The 24,557-nt window shown below is 35.0% G+C and overlaps 3 protein-coding genes across 3 annotated transcripts; 1 reads left to right on the forward strand and 2 right to left on the reverse strand.

Annotated features, from left to right (window-relative positions):
• The first annotated feature begins 200 nt into the window (after positions 1 to 200).
• On the forward strand, positions 201 to 4,844 carry LOC113725956 (uncharacterized). The gene is made up of 9 exons (XM_027249416.2): positions 201 to 336; positions 1,117 to 1,305; positions 1,428 to 1,523; positions 1,650 to 1,776; positions 1,862 to 3,257; positions 3,362 to 3,527; positions 3,612 to 3,776; positions 3,890 to 4,042; positions 4,149 to 4,844. The coding sequence occupies exons 1-9, from the start codon at positions 271 to 273 to the stop codon at positions 4,347 to 4,349; spliced, it is 2,559 nt and encodes an 852-aa protein (XP_027105217.2). The 5' UTR covers positions 201 to 270; the 3' UTR covers positions 4,350 to 4,844.
• An 11,567-nt stretch (positions 4,845 to 16,411) lies between these two features.
• LOC113725958 (polyphenol oxidase, chloroplastic-like) lies at positions 16,412 to 18,482 on the reverse strand. The gene has a single exon (XM_027249417.2). The coding sequence runs from the start codon at positions 18,386 to 18,388 to the stop codon at positions 16,646 to 16,648; it is 1,743 nt and encodes a 580-aa protein (XP_027105218.1). The 5' UTR covers positions 18,389 to 18,482; the 3' UTR covers positions 16,412 to 16,645.
• Positions 18,483 to 20,349: 1,867 nt separating this feature from the next.
• On the reverse strand, positions 20,350 to 21,951 carry LOC113723894 (polyphenol oxidase, chloroplastic-like). The gene has a single exon (XM_072076744.1). The coding sequence runs from the start codon at positions 21,949 to 21,951 to the stop codon at positions 20,350 to 20,352; it is 1,602 nt and encodes a 533-aa protein (XP_071932845.1).
• Positions 21,952 to 24,557: the final 2,606 nt, after the last annotated feature.

The raw sequence follows: 24,557 nt of genomic DNA on the forward strand, positions 1-24,557 counted from the left end.
CTGAATACTCTTCTGGTTAAGAAGCAGTAAACTGTTGAATGTTCTCCCTTTTTGGTATTTGTTTTTTTTTTGCCACTTGTTTATGTCCTGCATTTGTTTCTTGTTGATTAAGGAAATCTTGGTTTTGTTTTCAAACCCCAGGTGGATGACCTTGTATAGTAACCTTAAAGTGATCACCTGAATATTGTAGATAACGACTACCACCATTACAATAATTGGTTTCCTGTCCCTGAAGAAGAAAACTAATACAAAAGCTGCCTTTTGCCGTTCATGGCATCAGGGGCCTGGTGCGGCGTGGCACCCTTCCTTTTCCGTAAAAAGCTTCCAGGATTTGAGGTGTGTTTCTTTATGCCTAAGCTAATTCTTGTTTACGCATTCTCCTTTTCAGCCTCTTTTTCTTTTTCATGCATGCGGAGGTTTGCGGTTGGTTTTCGTCATGTTTAATTCCATTGGGGCTTTCTCATGGTTAACCATCATCTGTCAACGATATATCTGCAAATGACATTCTGGGTTCATGATTAGCTGTTGATTGTGATATATCATCTTTAGGTGCATAGCATATCAATTTCTGGTCAGATCTCATCTTTCAGTGATAATTGGTTATGAGACATCTCCACACATAATTAGTTTCCAACTAAGCAATTCACGATAACTAGCTGTATGGCATCTTCTTCTTCTTCTTTTTTGGGTGTAGCAATCCCATTATTGTGAGACAAATTAGAATATCATGCCTGAATTATGTTTTGATCACGTTGAACTCCAATCTTCTTCTCTTTTGAAAGTACTTTAGTCTGTCTAATGCAATTTCTTGAGCAAACTCTTAAGTTTATCAACTCAACAAAAGGTTTATGGCCGTGAAAGTTGACGTGGTGCAAAAAAGAATGCAGCCCTGGTTACTTCCAAATTTTCAAATATAGACATAAACCATGCTAAACAAATTATAAAGCAACAATAGATTATGAGAAATTGCGAAGAAAATATGTTTTGAGGTTTACTTTATTTGGCACGAAATTTGATAACGTTTCAATGATCTTAGTCATATGAAGTAAACAACAATAAGAAGGCAGATCTGCAAAATGGAGGAAAGTAACAAGTATATGCCTGGAATGTTTACAGGGTAAAGAACAAGCAAGTAAAAGCTCTAAAGCATCAAAAAATCAAAAACAAATGAAGAATACTGCAGTTGTCAAGTCACGCGGGGTTGCAGGGAACTTTGTAAAGATGACAGATATTCGGACGAAGGTTCTGACCTTCAGGGACTTGCTTGACTTATCTCCCTGCATTGGCTCTGCTTCTGTGAATGAGGTAATCTTTGATTACGGGTTTCGTAATTGTCTTTCTTCATAGAGCTCCAGGTGTCCATGACAAGATCAGCGTTTGCAAGTTGACTTCTGAATTCTTCTCATGTCTCCTGATTTTCTCTGCAGCTACTGATATGGACACTGCAGGATCTCCATAGACTATATCCTTCCCTTAAACCAAGCATTCCAGTATCAGAAATCGAAAGAGCATCAACAGATCAGGTCATCTTTCTGCTCGTTTTTGTGGGGTGTTTTTGCTACCTTATCAATCACAAATTCTGGATTCAAATGGTTCACTTGGCAGACGTTTAGTGTACAATAGAAAATTAAGATTACCTAATGAAACAGGTACTACGCTGCTTCTGCGATTTCCTGAAATCACTTGGAGACTCGTGGATTAACAATGGTGAATGGATGGTTAAATGCAAGTATGATGCCTCTATTAAGCTGAACCAAAATGATCTGGAAGATATTGGTATGTTGTACATAAGATATATTTGGGAAATATTTCTTACCTGATCAGCATTGACAACAATTTGCATTTGCTGGAATTGAAACAGCACAGTCCATGCTTGAAGACATGAACAAGCTAGCAAGAGAAAGGATGTTTGATATGATGGATGAGGATGAGCAGATGAATGGATATAGTCCCTCCGAGACTGCATTTGGGAAAGCCTTGTCAGAGTCCTATTCAGACAGTAAAAATTCCCTTTCCAGTTCTCCAGCTACTCCAACTTCAGTCCTTCAAGATATGACCAATATGTTATCCAAGGGCACAAAGCAATCCTATACTCCACCTCTTCTGCTTCAACTTAGAGTTCAAGCAGTTGAAAAACTGAACCCCATAGATATAAAGCGCCTGTCATTCCACATGCTTCCTCATGCAGCAGCTCCAGATCCTAATTACCCACTCCAGAAATGTGAAACATTTGAGGGACGACGGCTGGAGCTGGAAGCAAAACATGAATCTGTATCAAAAGCAGCAGGCACCAATGAGGTTAACCAAGATTTTGAAATGGAAGAGGACACTTTCGACGTAGTAATGACCAATTCAGATGAGTCGGCAATTGAAGCTGGAAAAACTAGGACTACTAATGAAAATTTGGTAACTGGGCCAGTCCCTTGCACCCCAGCAAAAGGAGATATTGATGTGGTTCCACCACCTACTTCACTCCCTAAACTGAGATCAAATGTCTCTGAAAAGGAAAATACTCCACAAATTCCAGTAGAATACAAATTACCCCTAGATAAAATAGCCTCACAAGGATCAGCAGCACCACCACCCCCACCTCCTCCTCCACCACAGATGTTTCCCAAAAATGAAGTACTATTGGCACGACAATGTCAAACTCAATTATTGGAAACAACATGTCCAACACCACCACCACCTCCACCTATACCGTCGCCAATTGCTGAGGGAAGCATAGCCATCACACCACCTCCACCACCACCTCCACCTCTACCACCAGTGACTTCAATGAGCACAACTTTCTTTCCTCCTCCTCCTCCTCCTCCTCCACCTCCATCAACTTCCAACATACCGGGAAGTATAGCACCACCTCCTCCACCTTCATCTATGGCATCAGGAAATTTCACATTTCATCCACCACCACCCCCTCCACCCATGGGATCAGGAAAAATAGCTCCACCACCTCCACCTCCTCCTATGGGAGCATCCAATGGAGGAGTGCCAGCACCGCCACCCCCCATGCAGCCAGGAATGCGAGGTCCTCCACCTCCTCCTCCAGGGCTTGGAGGTGCCAAAGACCCGCGTCTCAGGAAAGCAGCAACCAAATTGAAGAGGTCATCCCAAATGGGAAATCTGTATCGGCTTCTCAAATTAAAGGTGGAAGGTGGGTCTAACTTAGATGCAAAATCATCAAGGAAAGGTAAAATTTCTTCCACAAGTGGAGGACAACAGGGAATGGCTGATGCACTTGCAGAAATGACAAAGAGGTAAGGCCACAGCAATTTCCAATCCAAAGGTGTAAGGAGGTCAAGATACCTTCCTCCCAATGAATGGAACATGAGTAATGATTTATGGTTTGGCTACATCTCAGGTCAGCATACTTCCAACAGATTGAAGAGGATTTCAAAAATCATGAAAAGTCTATCAGGGAGTTGAAAGTTTCCATCAACTCTTTCCAGTGTTCGGACATGACTGAACTCCATAAGTTCCACAAGCATGTGGAGTCCATCCTTGAGAAGTTAACTGATGAGACACAGGTTCTTTTCCTGATATTTTCAGCGACAAGGTATAACATGTAATTCACTAATTGATCACAATATGAGTAATTCTGTATTGTGTAGGTGCTAGCAAGATTTGAAGATTTTCCAACAAAAAAATTGGAAGCACTGAGGATGGCAGCAGCATTGTACTCCAAATTAGATACTATAATCACAACCCTTAAGAACTGGCAGATTGAGTCTCCTGTTGGCCCAGTTATTGATAAAATTGAGAAATACTTTAGCAAGGTATTTCCTCAAAGTCATATGGCTTATTTTACTGCTGTTTTTCCCACAATAAATGCTACAGCACTCGCTTGCGATATTAATAAGACAATGCTAACTAAAAGCACCGTATTTAGATCAAACAAGAACTGGATGCTTTGGAAAGGACTAAAGATGAAGAGTCTAAGAAATTTCAGAGTCACAAAATCAATTTCGACTTTGGCATCCTTGTACGCATTAAGGAATTGATGGTGGATGTTTCTTCAAGCTGTATGGAGCAGGCACTGAAGGTAAGTTTATTAACAATTTGCTTCTAATCTGGGAAACTTTTATATATGACTACAAGTGCAAGGTTTGGTTTGAACACGCCTGAAACTATTATACGATATGATCCAGGAAAGAAGAGATGCAAAGGCAATGGAGAATGCACAAAAAGGACCTAAAACCGAATGTCCTAAAAAGAGATCTGGTAAAATGCTTTGGAAGGCCTTTCAGTTTGCATACCGGGTTTATACTTTTGCAGGTGGACATGATGACCGTGCTGATCAGCTGACAAGAGAACTGGCTTCTGAAATCCAGACTGATCCGAATCATTAGTCATACCATACAAAAAGAATTTTAGTGACATCAAACAAAAGAAAAAAAATAACTGACAAACATGCAATAAAATGCATAGCAGCATCCTAAGCCATAAATGCACTCAATCAGATTTAAGCTTTTCTTGGCAAGGGCCGTATAGCTGGTTCTTAAGTTGTGATATTCACATGCATTTTGTTGTCTTGATTTTTACAAGTAAGCTAGGAATATTATTACCATACAGATAGGATTATTTGATTAGACATTGCAGAACATTAAGCTGAACTCTAGCTTTCTTCTGCCACTACATATACACATATTCCCTAAGTGATTGGTGTTGTAGTCTCAGAATTTTTTTCTATACTTTTGAAATGTGAAACAGCATGGCTATCTGCGTGAGTAATTTCTCCATCTCAAAAAACAGTTTCAACTAGAATAAATTCTGCATCCTTCTACTCAGCTTTCTTCATGATTGCTAATACGAGTTCTCTTGAGCTCTCTTTTCCAAATATTGATCTTCTCAAGAAAACATGAGAGAAAGCCAAATGGGGACTGCCAATTCTCAACAAACGTGCAGCTAAATTCTATGCGTGAAATAGTTGAGACATAACATGAAAGTAATTCAAAGTACAAACCAGATGTTGACAAGTTATAAATTAGATTTCGTATTTCCATATAGAGGGATGTTTTCATGAATGATTATGCAGGTTTGCAAATTCGTAATTATCTTATTAAACCAAATACAGCTTATAACAACCAAAGAAACAAGAAAATGAACCCAAATGCATTTATACCAAAACAAAAACAAAAAAGTAAGCACAGAATGGTAAATGCGCCTTATTCTTTGCGACATAAAGCAAAACAGCTAGTGGGCTTTGCTTTTTTCGAATAAATGACTCTTAAAGCAGCTGACTCACTTTCAAGTGGCCTTAATTTCCAGATATCCACATAATGTGGAACCTGCAGGGACCAAGAAAATGAGGATTCTACAATTTTGAAGGCGTGAATTTGCTGAGCAACCTCTGGGGTAGCCATGACAGCAACCTAACGTACTCAGAACTGATGTAACATACATCTATTGAAAGAATTCCAGCATATCAGGTTCAAAGCATTTAGACAAACTCAAGCCCAATAAAAATCAAAAAATTAAAAAAAAAATGTTCGAGTAAATCATCATAAGATGATGATCTCGTGGTGAAAGTCTCTTCAAAATCTTGGAAGTCTCCTGCGTGCGAATTTGCACACAAGCAGAAAATACTCCAGTCTCTGCAGTTGATTCGAATGCACATGCAGGTGCACCTAAACGACGTAGTTCAACAAAGACTTTTCCTTTCCTTTTTTTTCCCAAACAATCTATGGTGGGTATGAAAAAGAAATTGTGATTACAAAATAGCTTTTTAAAATTAAAATACATGAATTCCGCATCTATTAAATTAATTATTTGTTATCTGTATTTGATTTCTGGGAAAGAAGAGGAATGACTTTCAGTTCTTGTTGTATACGACCAACTGGTTCCCGTTCATGAAATGGCGGCGTGCTTAAATAGCAAATCATTTATTCTTTTTAATTAACTTTTTATCTTGTATACATTAACTTTTGTAATATAATATTACTCTAAATGTTTCTAAATGATAAGTATTCATTTCAGTTTGGCTAACGAGAAAAGAAGGTAAAACTTTTATTTATCCCTTGCTCCCTTTTGCTTCTTTAGTCCCACCCTTTCATAGTTACAACAAAAAAAAAATTAATTTGAATCTTAATTAGAAGTGCTTCTTGTTTAAACAGAATTTAGTGAAATGATTTGAAGGCAAAAACTAGTATGCGGATCCTTCCTCTAAATATAAATCTACTAGAAATGGAGATTTTTAGATTGAAATTAGGCATAGAATATTTATTTAACAAGTCCGTTTTGATTTTTTTTTTTTGGAAAGTTCATTTTGATTTTTGATACTACAAAGTAAAATGGACTTTCCAAAAGTCTGACTTCCTTGAAAAGCTCATTTCAGTGGGAACTTAATCGTTCATTTTCAAGCTGAACTGTACTGTAAGTCTATAACACCTCGATTCAGCAAAGTTGAGTTATTTCAATTTAGTCGATATCGAAATCGAAACCGTTGGTCTTTGGTCCAAAAGAGGATCTCGTGTGCACTAGGTCAGGGATCCAAATCCCGCCTAATGTATTACTAACGTGAATACTCGTGCTACGCACAGTGTTGACGTTATTAAAAAAATGAAAATAAAAGGGTGAATTAAAAAAGATTAAAAAATTGTACCAACACAATTAAAATGTAATATCTGTCAAACAGTAGTTTGAAATATGATAGAATATGTATATCATTCAAAAATTGTATTTTTTCGAAAGATAGATTTCGAAAAAAAATAGAAATTTATATTAAAAAATGAATGATATATGAATAAAAAGGAATGTAATTAAATGTTGTTAAAATAAAATATTTACAAATATTATGCATTCGATTTGATAATCTTGCATGAATGTACGAACACTTTTCACATCAATCAATTTTTAGTAAGAAAGTCAAAATTGGTGATTTAATTAATTCGGTTGAATTTTGTGGAATGCGTACTACAAATGAAAATGCATGATCTTTGCATGAATTGATTCGTTGAATGAACAACCTATTACCATTGCCCTGAGAATTAAGTACGTGCAAAATTCAAAATTAGCGAATCAACCTACCATCGTTGTTAACAAAAAAATGATAGTGGCAACAAATGGACAAAATAAGAACAAATCTTTTAAATATTCAGTATTTTGATGTGTTATTATTCTTTTGTATTCGTGATTTTTTAGAATTGTAAGATTAAATAATATTATTGATTCGGAAATGTTGTATTGTTCGATTTGCAAGTCTATTTTGTATTCAAGATATTTTAGAGTTGTAAAATTAAACAATACTATTGATTTGAAAAATATTATAATTTATGTTTTGCAAGTCTATTTTATATTAATACTTTTTTAGATTCGTAAGATTAAATGATATTATTGATTTGATAAATTTTTTATTTTTTGATTTGCAAGTCTATTTCGTATTAATGATTTTGTAGAGTTGTAAAATTAAATAAAATTATTCAATTTAAAACTATTGTTTTTTGGATTTGTTAATCTAAATATTTTTCTTTTTCTTTTTCTTGGAAGAAGGATATATTACCTTGTAAATCTGACCCTGTGTTATAGATTAACCGGTCACTAAGTAACCATTCGAATTGAGGATGGGTATGGTTAGCTAAATTAGAAATGAATTGATTATTTGATCCATGAGCACCCTTAATTTGTGTACTTAAGATCATATTTAAAAAAATATTAAATATAATTACATGAGAAAGGTATGAGAACATTACCAATTTGTTATGCTGTAACTATGTTAGCAGGCATAACATCGTGCGTACCAATTTATTCTGTTGTAACTATGTTAACAGGCACAACGTCTTGCATAACAGGAACAAAGTCTTCAGATGAGTCTACATAATTTTAATAATTCATAAACATTATATCATGAACAGTAAATATAGAAATAAGGTGTATAAGTTACATTCATAGAGTTGAAAATGCAATGGTAATGGTTAATTATGTGTTAAAAATAAGCGAGAAACCTAGATCTTACCATCGTTATGGCCATCACATGGCGACGTTGGTGTGAGGGGAGCTTCAATAATTGCTGAGTCATTATGTATTCCATCTAATATTATGTCATGTAAACAGTTGATTTAGCAAGATAATGCAGCAAAAAGTGTAATTACGAAATGAGTTTGATGATATAAGAAACTTTATATTTACCATGATCACGCTGGATCACTGGTGATATCGATGGCTGTTGAGTTTGAGGAGAGGTAGAATTTTCATTTCTTTGATCTAGAAATGCATTAAAATATATATTAAACTAACAATCAATAGTTTTTGTATTTGTTTTAAATGTAATGATGTGATACATTATATGAGAATTGTTAACCAAAGAAATACAATCGTTAAAGAAAAAATAGCATCAATGATCAAATATACAATTGTATTCTAATCAAAAGAAAATTAAGTACCAATAGAATTGTTGTTAACACCCACAGTTAATACAGTAATCCCTATATAAATATATTTTGGTAGATGTAGTAATTTGAAATACATGGCTAAAAGCACTAACATGCATGTGGCTAGTAGTTTGTTTTTGTATATTATTGTCGGGGTATATTTTTGAAAAAATTAAATTTGAAAGGTTAAAAAATAAATTATGAAGGTTAACTAATATATTTCTTTTATTCCGTGCGTTGGAAATGAATTAGGCTTGGTCTGGCGGTTGAGATTACTGAAGATGGAACCTTAGGTCCTTGGTTCGAACCTTGCTTCCAACAAGTTGTGGAGAATGGGGAATGATCTGTGGGGTCTACTCCCTATTGGACACCAAAAAAAAAAGTTATATTAATTACATGGAAAAAGGTTAAAAATTTTAAAAGTACTATTTTAGTATCTAATCTATATTGTATTTATGTACCTTATCTAAACCCTTAACATATATTAAAAAATTTGAACAAAACTCCAAAAAAAATATCTAAAGAAATACTAAAAGCACAGCAAGCATCAAATGTTACCCTTCCCTACCTTTCGTGCAATACAGATAGATGTAAAAATATATTTCATTAATTTTTTATCCGGATAAAAACTATTCATTAATGTTTATGCTTAGACTTCAAGGACATATTCTTAACTATCGTTGAAATTATATGTTACATAAGAATATAGGTTTGATAGTTTTGAAAACTAAATATTGCAGCCTTAGGTGTAGAAGATATAAACACCAAGCAACGATTTAATCTTTAATTAAAATGAAAAAGTTTTACTTGGTTGTAGTGTTTTAAAGGAGGGATTGGTGTCTTCATAATCTGAGCTGAAGCGTCTTCTCGCTTCCCGAAGTGATAGGTAATAGGAAAGAAGTATGTATGTACCCTCCTCGTAAAGTTGAACTATAACTATAAATAACATAATTAAATTTGGACGAAAATGCACTTAAAAATTCTGAATTTGTTACATATTCTTTTTCTTTTCTTCATATGCATTTTAAGATGCTAATATTTCCAATCATTGTGTTTGCAACCATGCGTCAACCATTTTAAGTTATAAAAGTCGTTTGTTGCGTCATCCATGCATTTTCCTTTTTTAATGTTTTTCTTACTGTCTCGTTAGTTTCTATAGTTTCCTTATTAGATGATCAAGAAACGTGGGGGAAATATGGGGAAAATGTAAGTATGATTATAGAATTTGTAATATAGACAATAACTTGATACTCAAATCACTGATGAGATAACGTTTACCTAAATAAGCTTTACAGTGCTCTAATTCCTTGCAAAAAAAAAAAAAAAAGCTAAATAGTCCTAATTGGCATCGCCAGTTATGGCAACGTGCCAGTGGTATCTAGGCATATTTTTTTTTTTGGTCAAAATCTAGTCCTAATTGATTTTGCTGTTTCTTAATCATGTTGTATGCTCCCGAATTAAAATTGTATTAAAATAGCATGTGAATGAGCATTTGTCTTTAATTAAGGAGTACAAAGGATTTAAAGTATAAATAAATACAAAAGTATAAAAAGGATTTAAAGTATAAATATATTTAATGATTTATGAAGTAGATTATGGGAAAGTTTTAAATTTTAAATTTGACTGGTGATAGGGTTGGTTATAACCCACTACTTTTTATGTATTAAAATAAATACAAAAATCTATAACCCACTAATTGTCCCATTCTTGGGATTTTTTTTAGAGTTAAATATAGTAAATCTCTTAACTTTACATTTAGCTGCACTTTATCCTCTCAACTTTACATTTAGTTGCACATTTGTGATTTTTTTAAAACGTGATTGTAATTTGCAAAACTCATTTGTAGGGGTGGTTATAGGGTTAGGTTGGCGATAAATATTTCTTAATTATAAAAATATAACATTGTATTAAAATAGCATACGAATGAGCATTTGTCTTTAATTAAGGAGTAAAAAGGATTTAAAGTATAAATAACAAACTATAAACGGTTTACGAAATAGATAGTAGGAATGTTTTAAATTTTAAATTTGATTGGTGATAGGGTGGGTTATAACCACTACTTTTTATGTATTAAAATAAATACAAAAAATCTAGAAAAAAGAATGAGAAATTTGGAAGCCATTGAGAGGGTCTCTGCTAAAAACCCCTTCTGTAGGACAAGGAGCACAAACGATTGCATGCGCAACCGTTTCTGTCGGTTGTGTGCATTTTTCACTGTGCGTAACGTTGATTGCACACAGTGTAACTTTCTTTGCACACGACGTAACTTTAGAACAAATTTTTGTGAGTCCCACACACTACGTGAAAATCGAGTTACAAGATGTGATCTGAGCCACACAAAATTTTTTGGCCAAATCATGGCCGTCACCTGCCCCATTTCCCTTCTGTAATACATATAGATATAGATAAGGATGCATTGTGTTTCTTTTTTCCAAAAAAATCAAAAAGTGTAGTAGTACAGTACACTTTGTTTGGTCTAAAAGTTCACATTCCAATCCCGTCCAGTTGGACTTCCCTTCCCCATAGTATAAAAGTAGCGTAGATTGTTGTGACTTGATAAAAAATTGAATTTTGGATTAAAACCACACATTTTACCAATGAAAGCTAATTGAGTCAAGTTAACTGTACTTCTATTAATATTTGAGTAAAGTTCCTTAAACTTCTTAATTTCATAAACTTATTTATCATCGATTAAGTGAAATTTGTAAGCTGGGAAAGATTCCTCTTGTTAGACCCTAACGTATAATACTATGTTACACTCTATTCTGATGACAAGTTTCCTCCCTTAACCATTATAATAACACTCCTGGTTACATTTGACTATAGTGTAATCAAGTAATCCAAATATTAATGGAGTAGGTTAACTGATTACTTAAACAAAATAATCAATCTCCTCTCTCTCTCTCTCTCTCTGAGGACGTTTCCCTTCCCTGATTGCTTCCAAAATCTTCTCATCAAAAAAGCTTCAAAAAAACTTCCGTTTAGTGTGATGCAGGGACATAGATAAGTTGGAAAAAGAATATTATGCTTTTGGTTAGATGAGTTGGAAAAAGAATATTATACTTTTGGCTCCTTTGTTCTTTAAACATTTTATGCCAACACATTTTGTGCCTACTAGATGTTCTACAAAATGTCTAATTCAGAAAAGTTTGAAGAAGCAAAGACAACCCGCAAAGACTTGAAAGTTTTTTTTTTTTTTTTTCAAAGTCTTGAACTATTAAACGACTAACTTTACATTGCATTTTGGAAGTTGTCCTATTTACTCATTTTTACTGTGAATTTTAATTTTAGACACTTTACACTTTAAACTCTTAATTTTGAATATTTTACAACCTAAGGGTCTGTTTGGTTGGAAGTAAAATGTTTTCCTTGGAAAAATATTTTTCGTGGCAGTAATTTTTCATGAAAATCATTTCCCTTTCATCATTTTCAAGTGTTTGGTTAGCTTATTGAAAATATTTTCTTACTTCATTTTTCTGGTGTTTGTTTAACTTTTGAAATATTTTCACTTTTATCTCTATTTTTACTTTCTACACATTATAACTACATACTTCTTCTCATGCAAAATAAGAAAAATTATCTCATTGTTTAACTTTAAAAATCTTGGAGAAATGTATATATGAATAAAAAATATCTCCTTAAGCAATAAACAAATTGCTGGCCATTTAGTGTCAAATATCAATCACATGCAATGCTTATTGTGACATATATCTTGCACTCTCACTGGTGAAAGTTTCTCTAGAAAAGAATATCCCTATTATACATAATTAATTACTAGCATAGGATGAGTAGAATGAGATTTTTTTTTTAATTTTGAATATACTAGGGGGAGGGTTGGGTGGTACGGGGGAGGGAGTGTAAGGAAAAGGTCTTGGGTTCGAATCCTCCTGTTTACACTAAAAAAAAAAAAGAACATACTACAAGATGTTTTCAGTAAGTTTGAAACATACTATAGGCGGGATGCATGCATTTCGGAAAACAACTTCAGTAAGTTTGGAAGGGAAGTTGTTTTCCATAAGATGAGTGAAAATATTTTACATAGAAAAATGTTTTCAGTAACTTTTGTGCAACCAAACACGGGAAATTAGGAAAATATTTTCATGGAAAACATTTTTACCCGAAACAAACGGACCCTAAAAGTCAAGTTTGTGCCATTTGAATTTAATCAATGATAACATAAACAAAATTAATTAGATAAAGGACAGTGCAAGCAAACAACAATGTAACATTTTATTCTAGTTGTGATTTCTTGGCTTCTTCGGATCGCTTTCAACATATTGTCATTGATTTGTATGATTTGAATCATTAATATTGTTTGTAAAATTAATAAGATAAAGGAAGGTATAAATTAATAATATTAATGTATAGTATTGTTCTAACAGTGATCTCTTGCTTCTTTTTTACCACTTTTAGCATATTATTATTGATTTGTAGGATCCTTTATTCCGTTAATTTTGCTACTGTTGTCATTGATTGATTTACAGGGAAAAACTTGAGAGTTTAGGATACAAAGTATCCCAAATTGAAAGTTTAGATTACAAAGTGTCTAAAACTGAATTTTAAGTTTACAGGATAAGCAAGAATCTCTCACATTCTGATTTATTGCAGTTTTTTGGGTCTATTGCAATTTATGGACTAATGAGCCAAATGGAATTAGAAGACTGTCAGAGGCATTGCAACTTGAGCCATGAAGTTTGCTCAAAGAGAATGAGAGAGAGAGAGTAAAGAATCGAGGACGTGCATTTCAAAAAATTCAATAGATAGCTAAATTAATCTCGCAACTTGATGGATTCTTTTAAATTATCTTGAATTAGAATCAAATATACTCTTCGGGCAAGAAGGGGGGAGAAAAAGGGAGAGAGATTCTTGCAATTTGAAACAAAATTTTCACATATCAAAACTCGTAAAAAAAACATGGTGCAGGTTGAGCAAAATCTCATGAAGGATCCCAGTTTAAGAATTGAGAAGACAAACAGCTCAAGGAGTAAAGCTAATACCCTTTGTTTATTCTCCACGATGGGAAGTACCTTTCGAAGTTACAATATATGGTTTCGATGAAGAGATAAAGAAAAGGAGAATATCCCACAAAAAGGGAAAAAAGGGGCCGGCAGGGGTTTTCTTTGGGGGCAGGGGTGATGAAGAATAGGAAACTCCCATGCCTAAAGCAGCTAATCGGTGGCCAAGTTGTGAACTATCGAATTGAAAACAACCGGGAGGTGCAGGTGGAGGGTGGAGACCATGCACAGCGCTTCTATAGTCGACAAGTCGTACAGATTATTGCAGTAAGATATGATAATCAATTCTTGACAATTGCGTACCTACTCAATAATAATGCTGTATAAAGTTCTTTATGCCAAGAGTTGGAGACTGACCCTTCAAAAAAAAAAACGTATATTAATACTTCAATAACTGTATCCCAACAGCTACACTAGATTATTTACTCCCTCGATATGCTAGATAAAAACTGCTACCGGATAGTACACGGCATCTTCCTTTTGCCAGGAAAAAAAGTGTATAAAGTTCGAATCTTTCGAGAGCATATATAAAATCCCAAAACTACCTCAGCTCTTCTGTATCTTACTATTTAAAGTTTAATAAAGTTTGAAGCATCATCTACCACAAGGGTTTCTTTTCTTTTCTTTTCTTTTCTTTTGGTAGGATAGGATCACAAGGGTTGACTTGGAAAATATTCTTAAATCTCATTATTATCTCATCATTAGTCGTTAGAAAGTATAGTTACTTCCACTGTCTTCAACATGTAAGAGCTTATAATCTACAGCTACATTCATCTGTAAAAACTACACAAATTTGGGTAATTATGTGGACAAAAAGTTAGGCTAGTAGTTAAATTACTTGTATGTGATGACATGACCTACTACATTATGGACAGCCTCCATGTTTAGACTTTAGGGCATGCAGTCGAGGATAATGCCTGGCTTTTGACCTCTTCTTGTACCTACTATAGCGGAGAAATTATGGACGTTAACTTTGAATTCTAGAAGGAAATAATTGACTTAATCTCTTGATTTAGTATCCAATCCTGCAATGCTAAAAAGCTACCAACAACAACAACACCAACATTTTCGTCAATTCTTTTGTCTAATTTTTGGAATCTCTACTTACTATTTCCTTGGAATCCACAAAGACCCCAAAAAAAACACACACACACACACGTTAATTGTGATTTGTGCAGTACATGTATAGATAGCCATGCAGTACAAACAACAAAAGTACAACCAATCCTGTATAAATTAGAGTGATTCTGCAGAAAAGACTAAAGAGAAGACGAGGGCAGGGAGCATCATACTTTTCTTTTCACGGTAGGCGATTAGAACTTTTTTCCACCTTCCATCTCAGATGCAGTTGGCACGACTTGTATCAATTGTTAGAGCCACTTACAGGGTAAGACAGAAGATTCTTATTTGTGGGTTTTTTTTTTCCCTTGTTTTTTCATCTTTTCCATTTCTTTAGGTATTTGTTCACTTTGTTCTAAATCTTACGATCACTTTGTCTGTGAAAAAAAGTCATTAACGTATCGGGAACGGAGTTACTTTACTTTACTTGGATTAATTAACGATAGAATGTCCTTATGTTTGACTTTATCAGTAGCTCGTCAAGACACGATGCCTAGACTCCTTGATTTTCGCCATAGAATTTCTTCTCTTTCACGTGGCATGTTCTTAGCATCTAAATCCCCCAAAGCTTTATAAATTAGAACTAGTACAAAAGATTAACTGGAGGTAGGACAATTCTATTAATGCACGTAAAATATGCATGTTTGAAAGGTCGTAGATGCCTTGCAAATTGCAAATTGCAAATTTCTATATTTTCAGCGTGGACCAATGACCACGAATGGACGGGAGAGTGGGAGAAAAAAAAAAAAAAAAGCAAAAAAGGAAACTTGAAAGTTGGAATCAATACCAAAAGTGCATGCTTGAAACTTGAAAGGTATCCAATCGTACGTGTTTCCTTTGCATCAAGTAAGTAGTCTTGCAATATTAATGAATTGTTAACACGCTTAAATTATTATATTTATAAGTATATAAGTACTAATAATTATTATCTTATTTTATAATTATATATCTTTTCTAGTTAATTGTATTTTTTTAAAGTATTAATAGTACTTGAAATCAATTTTAACGTGTTTCATTTGAGCGCTCGTTAAACATATCCAAGATTATATGCTGACATGCTTAATGCATCACGTGGTGTCTTTTGCTTATATAGGGATGAGGCGGGCGCAGCCTATGGTTAAGCCATTCCAGCTCTTGCCAAAGCTGTGCAATAGCTCAAGTGTTTTGCTATAATATAAAAAAAGGTAACTTATACGGATGCAAAGTTTTTAGAATTAATTTCACTTTGCATTTCTAAATTTATATCATCTTTTTAATTTGCATTTTAAACTTTGATTTTGAACACTTTGCATTGTAAACTCTTAATTTTACATACTTTATACCGTAAATTCTCCGGTTTATCCCATTTAAATTCAATCAATGATTACATTTTTCAAAATTAATGAGATAAAGAACAGTAAAAATCAATGACAATGAACCATTTTGTTCCAACTACGATCCCTTAATTTTTTGACCATTTTTAGCACATTATCATTCATTTAAATGGTCTCAATTACTAATAGATTTTTGACATTTTTTTAATATTATAACTAGTTCACTATGATGGATTTTAAACTAACTGATTAAAAAGAACATAAATTATTAGATCGATGAACAGCACTAACCAATCATTTGATCAAGCTCACAAGTCACAACTGTGATATTTTGAACAAATTAAGAACTCGCTGATTATTTCTGGTCTTAATGCTTCACCACTATACTAAAGCTTCATTTACAAAGATTTATTGTATGTTTTGGTGCTTCATAATACATAGCCTTGTAGAAATTCATTTGTTCAAAAAAAGGTAAAGGAAAAAGGGTTAATTAGAAGCTAGTTATCCCTTGCCAATCCGTTAATTTCTGTCACAAAGAATGAAAAATTAGGTATCCAAATGGTAACGATCAGATAAAAAATCGGCAAACATTTGTGAGTTTACTTCCATGAACGGCCTCAGATAGGTTTATTCGTTATTACCTGGAATAGTGCCAAAAACAAGCACAAAAAGGAAAAACAAAGTCCAACTATTACATGAAGGATATATCGACGAATCTGCAGAAATCAAAAGCCAAGCCAGGGCAACGATTAAGAAAATCTTGAAAAAAAAAAAAAAAAACTTCAGCTTTTATTGGCTCCTGGCTGAGCCATGAGCTCCGTGATTAATCAAATCAATCAAGAATAATCTTGATTCCACCAATGGTCACAGCATCACATCCAACTCGTGGAACCAAAGTCACCATCACATGTTCATCATCTTCAGCATCCAAATCTTCCAAAATCTCAGTCAATGACAGATTCAGATGAGTCTTGATCTTCTTCCCATGCTTATGCTTATGAGGAACATTCACAAAACTTCCAGCAAACTCGGTATTCTCCGGCGTGCTCTTCGGATCATCTTCATCATTAATGTATATGTCAAATTTGGCAAATGCATCTCTCTCCACTTCAATCTTTTCAATCACCAAAATTTCTTCCTTTTCATCTTTCTCCTTCTTGCTTCTCTTCTTCTTCGGCCTCTTAACCATGACTTTGATTATCTTGTCCAGCTTTGCTGGGAAGATATCTGTAGGTGAATGGCTATGGTCAGCAGCATTTGCCACCACAAGTTTCTTGATTTTCCTCGCTACCTTTGTCAGGCGGGGGGTTGGACGAGAATTCAACCACGGAGTATCCACAGTTTGATAGCTATACCCAAGCTTGGTTGTGTCCAAACAATCTCGGACTCGTACACGAACCATTTGAGCATTTTCATCATAGAACACGAATGAAGCGTTTAGCCAATCAGTATCAGTGATATCCTGACGCCTTCCACCCAAAGTTTTCCACAAAGTCCACATTCTATCAATGTTGGAATGATGAGCATAGAAAATAGGGTCTCTACCGGCCGAGTAAAAGTTGCCCATGTCCTCTAGATTAGGCTGAGTTCTGTCACCTGTCCACACGTGAACTGGTCCATGAGGGATGTTTTCAAGTTGACCAGCTCCTGGATCAGGATCATCACCGGCGCGATATGGGCTGCCAAAGAATAGCCGGGGAGTCCTGGAATTCGATACCATTTGGCGGTACATGATAGTGTAATTTTGGGACAATTGCTGGCTATCAGAGATGTTGGAATCGGTTCCATTGAAATCCAAGTCTATCATTGTTGGAGGCTGGTGGCTGCCGTCGCGAAGAGTATCATAGAGTGGAGAAGTAGGGTCAGTGTATATATCAGGGAGACGCATTCCACCTTGAGCATCCCAGTTCCAAAATGGCATGGCAAAAGTTGGATCATTGATCAACTTTCCCAAGATTCTCTCGTAGAAGTACAAATAGTACCGATGAAATGGAAGGAAAAGCCAAGAGTTGTGAACTTGAAGCTCAAGATTTGGAAATCCAACTTGATCATAGGCTCCATCACAATAAGCACAGTGAACATTAGCCTGTTGTTTGAAACTTCTTGGATCATCATCAGGAAGGGCTTTCATGAGTTGTACTGCCCTCTGAAACTTTGCTATGTATGCTTCATCAACAAGATGAGCAGCTGGTCTAACGCGTAGAGTATTAGATGGTGCAGGAAGCTTGAAATCCACAATGGTGGTTGCCGGCGGAGGGCAGCAATTGGTTGGTGTAGCGCCGGAGGGCAAGTCGGCTGGGCCGCATGTCGAGACATCAGGGGCTTGTATTGGGGCTGCGAGGGCAAAGGGATCAGCTGCAAGACTAGCTGCACCATATAGCCCACCTAAACCGATGAGTACATTTCTCCTAGATGCATTTCTTTCTCCATTTGTGGCTTGGCAAGAAACCTTGAAATGATGGTTACGCTTTTTGGTCGTGGAAATGTGAAAGGTCTTGGCTAGGAAAGGAGAGTAGTGCAAACTGGAAAGGGTGGTGGCAGAAGTGCAGGCAGTGGAAGTTGAAAGAGATGCCATGGTTCCAACTGAGGTGTAATCTTATGGTCATTCTACCCATATTTATAGCACATTAGTGTAGCAATACTGGTTCGTTCATGCATAGCCTGTAATGGGACTTTTCTCCTCGGGCTGGTTTCCCTAGTTGACAAAGATAAACAAGTAATCTATAAAATCACGTGGGATGAACTAACTTAGCAAAGGAAGTTTCCTAAGCCAATTTTTCCAATTTTCTATGTATCTGGGAAAAGAAGAAAAACAAAAGAAATAAAAGTGAGAAAATCAGGGTACATGTTCACAAAGAAACTTCTGGCTTTAGAATTTAGATCTTACTTTAACTAGTTGTTGACCGACAACGGATTTGGTACAAATCTGATTCATACAAAATGTGAATACTCCATTTTTAATTTTTTTTTTTTTTTTGGATTCCTGTCTAATTTCTTGGAATAGAAGTAGAAAGTGGACACATATAGGCTCTTTTAATTTGACTATTATTGCGTATAAGCATAGTATTTTAATTAGTGATCAAGCAGCCCGGGCTGTTAGTGCTTGCACTTGCAGAGTATGCTGCTATATATGACCATAAAGAAAGAAAAAAATCAACGCACGCAAGAGATATTATAATAACATAACTGTGGTGATTGACGTAAGGACTACCAAAACCTCTAGTTATTTATTTAGTGATATCAAAGCCAAAGGTCCGTTTGGATTGGTCATTTTTTTAAAAAATTTCAAATACAATGTTACAATAATACACAAATAAAAATAACACAAAAAACATTTCATCCATACAATATGTCAAATGTTTCAAAAAATTTTATAGTAAAAATTTTTCATGTACACTGTTACAGTTTAATTTTTCAAAAATACCCCTAAAAACAACTAATCTAAATGGCGGTCTGATAATATCAATTTTAAACAGTTAATGACAAGAAAAATTTTTTTGTCGTCATCCATCTTTCTCTGATGAAGATGTGGTACTAAGTGGAACTATGACAATTAATTGTGTAATGCGTCAGTATCTCATATCTAAGGGCTTTGATTTAATTATGTATTTTTATAAATTTATTCTTGGGATAGAATCGCCTTTGACTGATTATTTTTGGTTTAATAATTAATGCACAAAGGGAAAAACTTCCACAGCCAGCAGTGACCACCTACCCCAGTTTTCTGTCTATTCAGATCTTACAAGTTGTAGTCAATGAGAATTACTATATGTTATATTATCTTTTAATAGATAAATTAAGTAATTTATTGGATGCGCATTGAACTTAGTGACACTACTTGTTTAATTTATAGTATTCTCCAGTCAACATCTGATCTGAATTGCAGTACTAAAACTAATCCTTTGGGTTTTTTTTTCTTTTCTTTTCCACCCTTAATTCAAATGAGTCGGATCAGACTCACCTTCACGACTATCATTGTTATCAATTTATTTTGCATTCGCACGTTAGCTTCCTCCGGCCATTCACAATTTGAATCTCAATACGGTGCCATGCAAGTTTTTTCAATTAGGTGGAGGGCAAATATAAAGATCCTCAAAAACTGAATGTAGTTCTTTTTTCTTGTTTTTTGGGAAGTATTATGACAGCGTAAAAAACAAAAAACTGATGTCAGAATTATTCTTGGCAATATTCGGCTTGTTTATGATTTTTTTTTAAAAAAATTTTTAGAATTGGAGCTTAGTTGTTTGTAGAAAGAGCTGAAAAGAGAATCGCTTTCTCAAAGCAGTAAAATGCTGACAACATTTTCTAATTTCGTGATGTTTAAGTATACTCTTTTCTCAAAATTCATATCCGTCACTTGTTGCTTACGAAAAGGAGAAAAAATGCCCTTTGACTACGTGAAAGTAAAGGCGCAATTTCAACTCCATTAAAGAAAAAATACTCACGGAACGAGGCTGGTCAGAAACGTGTTATTCAATTCAATAGAATCACATAATTCAGACTATTAATAGACATTTCTTCGCAGCTATTAATTATTCAAAGCACAACAATCTTGATACCACCTATTGTCAAAGCATCACAACCGCTACGTGGAATTAAAGTTACCAACACATGATCATCTTCTTCAGCATCCAAATCTTCCAAAATCTCTGTTATGACCAACTTCACTTCAGTCTTGATCTTCTTCCCATGATTATGCCTATGTGGAACGTTCAAAAAGCTCCCGGCAAATTCAGTCTTGTCCGGCCCGCTCTTGGGGGCGTCCTCGTCATTAACAAACACGTCAAACTTGGCAAATACATCCCTCTCCACTTCAATCTTTTCAATAATCAAAACTTCCTCTTTTTCCTCTTTCACCTTCTTTATCCTCTTCGTCTTTGGCCTCTTAACCATAACCTTCACTGCCTTCTCTAGCCTTATTGGGAAGACATCTTTATCCATTTGCGTGTCCGCTGCATTTGCCACCCCAAGCTTCTTTATCTTCCTCGAAACTCTGGTTAGACGAGGGGTGGGAAGAGAATTCAGCCATGGATTATCCACGGCTTGATATGTATAACCAAGCTTGGTGGTGTCCAAACAGTCGCGAACTTTTACGCGGACCATTTCAGCATTTTCATCGTAGAAGAGAAATGATGCATCAAGCCAATCAGGATCTGTGATATCTTGCCGCCTTCCTCCAAGAGTTTTCCATACATTCCATAGCCTATCCAAATTGGAGTGATGAGCATAGAACATGGGGTCTCGAGCAGCCGAATAAAAGTTCCCCATATCCTCCCCATTAGGTTGATTTCTGTCGCCAGTCCATACATGAACTGATCCATGAGGGATGTTCTCAAGCGAACCGGCTCCGGGGTCAGGATCATCACCAGCCCGATAAGGGCTGCCAAAAAAGAGCCTGGCAGTCCTGGAATTCACCATCATTTGTCTGTACATGGTTATCAAGTTTTGAGACACTTGTAATTGATCATCAATAGAAGTGTCAAAGCCATTGTAGTCCAAGTCAATTATTGTTGGTGGCTGATGATTGGTGTCGCGAAGACTATCATAGAGTGGAGAATCAGGGTCAGAATAGAATCCAGGTAATTGCATCCCATCAGAATTGTCCCAGTTCCAAAATGGTATGGCGAAATTTGGATCATTAATGAGGCTTCCCAAGATTTTCTCGAAGAAGTATAAGTAACACCGATGAAATGGGAAGAAGAGCCATGAGTTGTGTACTTGAAGTTCAAGATTTGGAAATCCAACTTGATTATAAGCACCATCACAGTAGGCACAATGTACCTTGGCTTGTTGATTGAAACTTCTTGGATCATCGTCAGGAAGGGCTTTCATCCGTTGTATGGCGTCTGCAAACTTCGCAATGTATTCGCCGTCGACTAGGTGAGCAGCAGGCCTAACACACAGGTTAGTAGATGTTGGAGGAAGCTTGAAATCGACTATGTTTGTGGGGAGTGGAGGGCAACAATTGGTTGGTGTGGCTCCACTGGGCAATTTTGCTGCACCGCATTGTGTAATATCAGGTGCTGATATCGGTGCCGCATAGACAAAAGGTTTAGTAACAAAAGTACAGGCTGCACCATATAGTCCTCCTAAACCAATAAGAACATTTCTACGATCGAACTTCCCAAGGCCATGCATGGCGGGAACATGCACGCTAGTATGCTACGTTGCTGTGACCTTAGTTTACAAGTCATAACCTCCAAAAATCCAGGAAAGTAACTTGATCAGCTTGTTATTGCTTATTCAAAATTCCTTGCTGAGATGTGTAATATGTTGTCACCCATGCTATATCAATACAAAAGAGTAAATTGTCTAGTCAACCCGTATACTTTTGTATATTTTTAGAATTAATTTTCTATACACTGATAGTATATATACTTTAATCATTAGATACATAACACATAATTTAAATTTGAATTTGAAATTCAAGTTTTGTAAATGTGTCATACATCTAACCATAATAGTGTATACACTATTAATATATATAAAATTTACTTATACTTTTAACCCTCACACTATATTATATATCATTTAAGCTCTTAAACAAGCTAATCTTTAAGTTTTTGACTATTTTGTCAATTTTTACTATTTGACCTAATGAAATGCAGGGAAAAAATTGTCCCTTCGCGAAAAACAAACTACGAGAAGAAGATGAGTAAAAGGATTGTCCTACCATATTTCTTGTCATTCTTACTAAATCTTATAAAAGTTAAGGCTAAAGGGTAGGAGAACCCACAAGAAAGAAAAGGAAAAGGAGCCAAAAGCTCACCGTCCCATCAGTTTTTTATGGAGGGACTGTCCTTCCATTCCATTAGCTCAAAAAATAGAAATTGATAGCAAAGCCGAAAGCTTGCACATTAACTTGTCTAAGAGTTTAATCAATACATAGTAGTTTAGTGGTCAAAACTATATAAAAGTAATAGTTTAGGAGTCAGTTGTGCAATTTACTGATTACAATAGGCAAATGTTCTCATATAAAAATATAAAATATAGTAAGTGTGGGTGAACCTTAATTTATCAGAATTCAAGGGTACATATTGAGGAAGGCCTCCCTCCAAAAATTTAGAAACTATGGCATGGTCCAATTCTCAAATGATTTTGAATAACAATCTGGTTTTCTGATTCCAAAATATTGCATTAATTTTTCTGTTCTCAATTGTTTCTCATTTTCAAAAACAAAATCAGAGGCTAAAACTATCCATTTTGCTGCCTAGTTTTCATTTTTCAACATTTCTGCTGGCAGGATGGAGAAAGCGAAGAGGGACAAGAATAGCAATGATGACGACTGTATATTAAGTTTGGAGCTAATATATTTGGTTGTCTAATTCCTAGGCTGAGACTTTGAGAGTACTTGAAAAAATTCCAGATGAAGCTTTCCTTCTTCAGTTTCATGCTTCTCAAATTTCAAGATCTTCATACCACATTCATGCATGGCCAGAGTACAAGGCTTCAATCTGAACGATTACAAGCTAGCCATAACCTCCATAGATCCACCCTACAAGTTGATCAGCTGGTAAAGAAGTACCCAGCTTCCCTGATTCCTTGGCACGTTGTATATTGCGTGCAATATATACCGAACGTACCTTCGGCAGCTTCACAGATCTGCGACATTAACAAGAAGATCCAACAGTTGATTAGTTTTCACTCATGTGTTCTCCCCACTTGTTCCAAAGAGCTAAGTACTTTGAATAAATATTTGATTAATATAGTATCTTGCAGCAAGTCTTGAAATTAAGCCTTCACAGGTGCAGTTTATATGTTGGTTGGCAAGCAGCTTTCAATCAACAAGCTAGAGGGAGAACAAGTTTCTTTAATTCCCATTTTTTATCCTATTTTAGGTGATTTGTATCTTTAATCCCCATTTGATTTTTAATTTATTTAAGATTTTCTTTTAACCGAGTTCTTTTCCTGAGTAATGAGCATGTATTCAAGAACTTACTTGGCCATGCATCTTTTTCATGTGTCTTTTCCACATCCTAAACCACTTGTCCCCTAAACCTTAATTACTGATGATTTTGAATATTCTTGTGGAGCTCAAGTAATTCAGAAATAGAGATAAGCAACTGTAAGTATTCGTGTGTTTGGAATTTGAAAGTAAATTTTAGAAGTTTGATCGAGTCTTAAGCGACTTCGTTGAACAAGAGTATTGAACCTGTCATAGCTATTTGGAAAAAAAAAAAATTTTTTTGTGGATGTAAGTGCAATGAAGTTTGTACAAGTGGAAAAAAGAAAGAAAAAACCTCATTTACATAAATAAAAAAAAACCACCAACTATTTACGCAGCTAAAGCATTGAAATAATAATTCCCATTCCAAAGCTAGGTTGCAACTCTGCTTAGTCACAGAGAGGGCTACAAACGAGCCGAGTCGAGTCGAGTTTTGGTCTTGATTTAATTTCATCGAACTCGAACTCGAGCTCGAACTCGACGAGCTGGCAATTTTTAAACTCGAGCTCGAGTTCAAGCTCGAAAAAAATAAAAATAATTATTTATTTTTAAAAAAATAAATAAAATAATATTTTTTCTTAATAAATAATAAAATATTAAGGATATTTATGTAATTTTACTATTAAAATAAAAATAATAAAAAAATATATATATATTCGAGCTCGCGAGCCGGCTCGAAGTTTTGGCTTGTCACCAATCCTCATAACATTAGTTAAGTAAGACATGAGTAATTGTTCTTTTGGAAACGTAAAATTAAATTAACTTACTGTCTAAATGCAAGAAAGCATAATAAAAGTAT

The sequence above is a fragment of the Coffea arabica genome, chromosome 2c (genome assembly GCF_036785885.1).
Source record: "Coffea arabica cultivar ET-39 chromosome 2c, Coffea Arabica ET-39 HiFi, whole genome shotgun sequence".
NCBI classification, from domain to species: domain Eukaryota; kingdom Viridiplantae; phylum Streptophyta; class Magnoliopsida; order Gentianales; family Rubiaceae; genus Coffea; species Coffea arabica.

What these genes read in the sequence shown, in the direction of transcription:
- LOC113725956 (XM_027249416.2), top strand. Translation starts at nt 271, where the DNA reads ATGGCATCAGGGGCCTGGTGCGGCGTGGCACCCTTCCTTTTCCGTAAA. An exon ending in AAAAGCTTCCAGGATTTGAG is followed by an intron (nt 337 to 1,116) that starts GTGTGTTTCTTT and finishes GAATGTTTACAG; the next exon opens with GGTAAAGAACAAGCAAGTAA. An exon ending in GCTCTGCTTCTGTGAATGAG is followed by an intron (nt 1,306 to 1,427) that starts GTAATCTTTGAT and finishes TTTTCTCTGCAG; the next exon opens with CTACTGATATGGACACTGCA.
- LOC113725958 (XM_027249417.2), bottom strand. Translation starts at nt 18,388, where the DNA reads ATGGCATCTCTTTCAACTTCCACTGCCTGCACTTCTGCCACCACCCTT.
- LOC113723894 (XM_072076744.1), bottom strand. Translation starts at nt 21,951, where the DNA reads ATGCATGGCCTTGGGAAGTTCGATCGTAGAAATGTTCTTATTGGTTTA.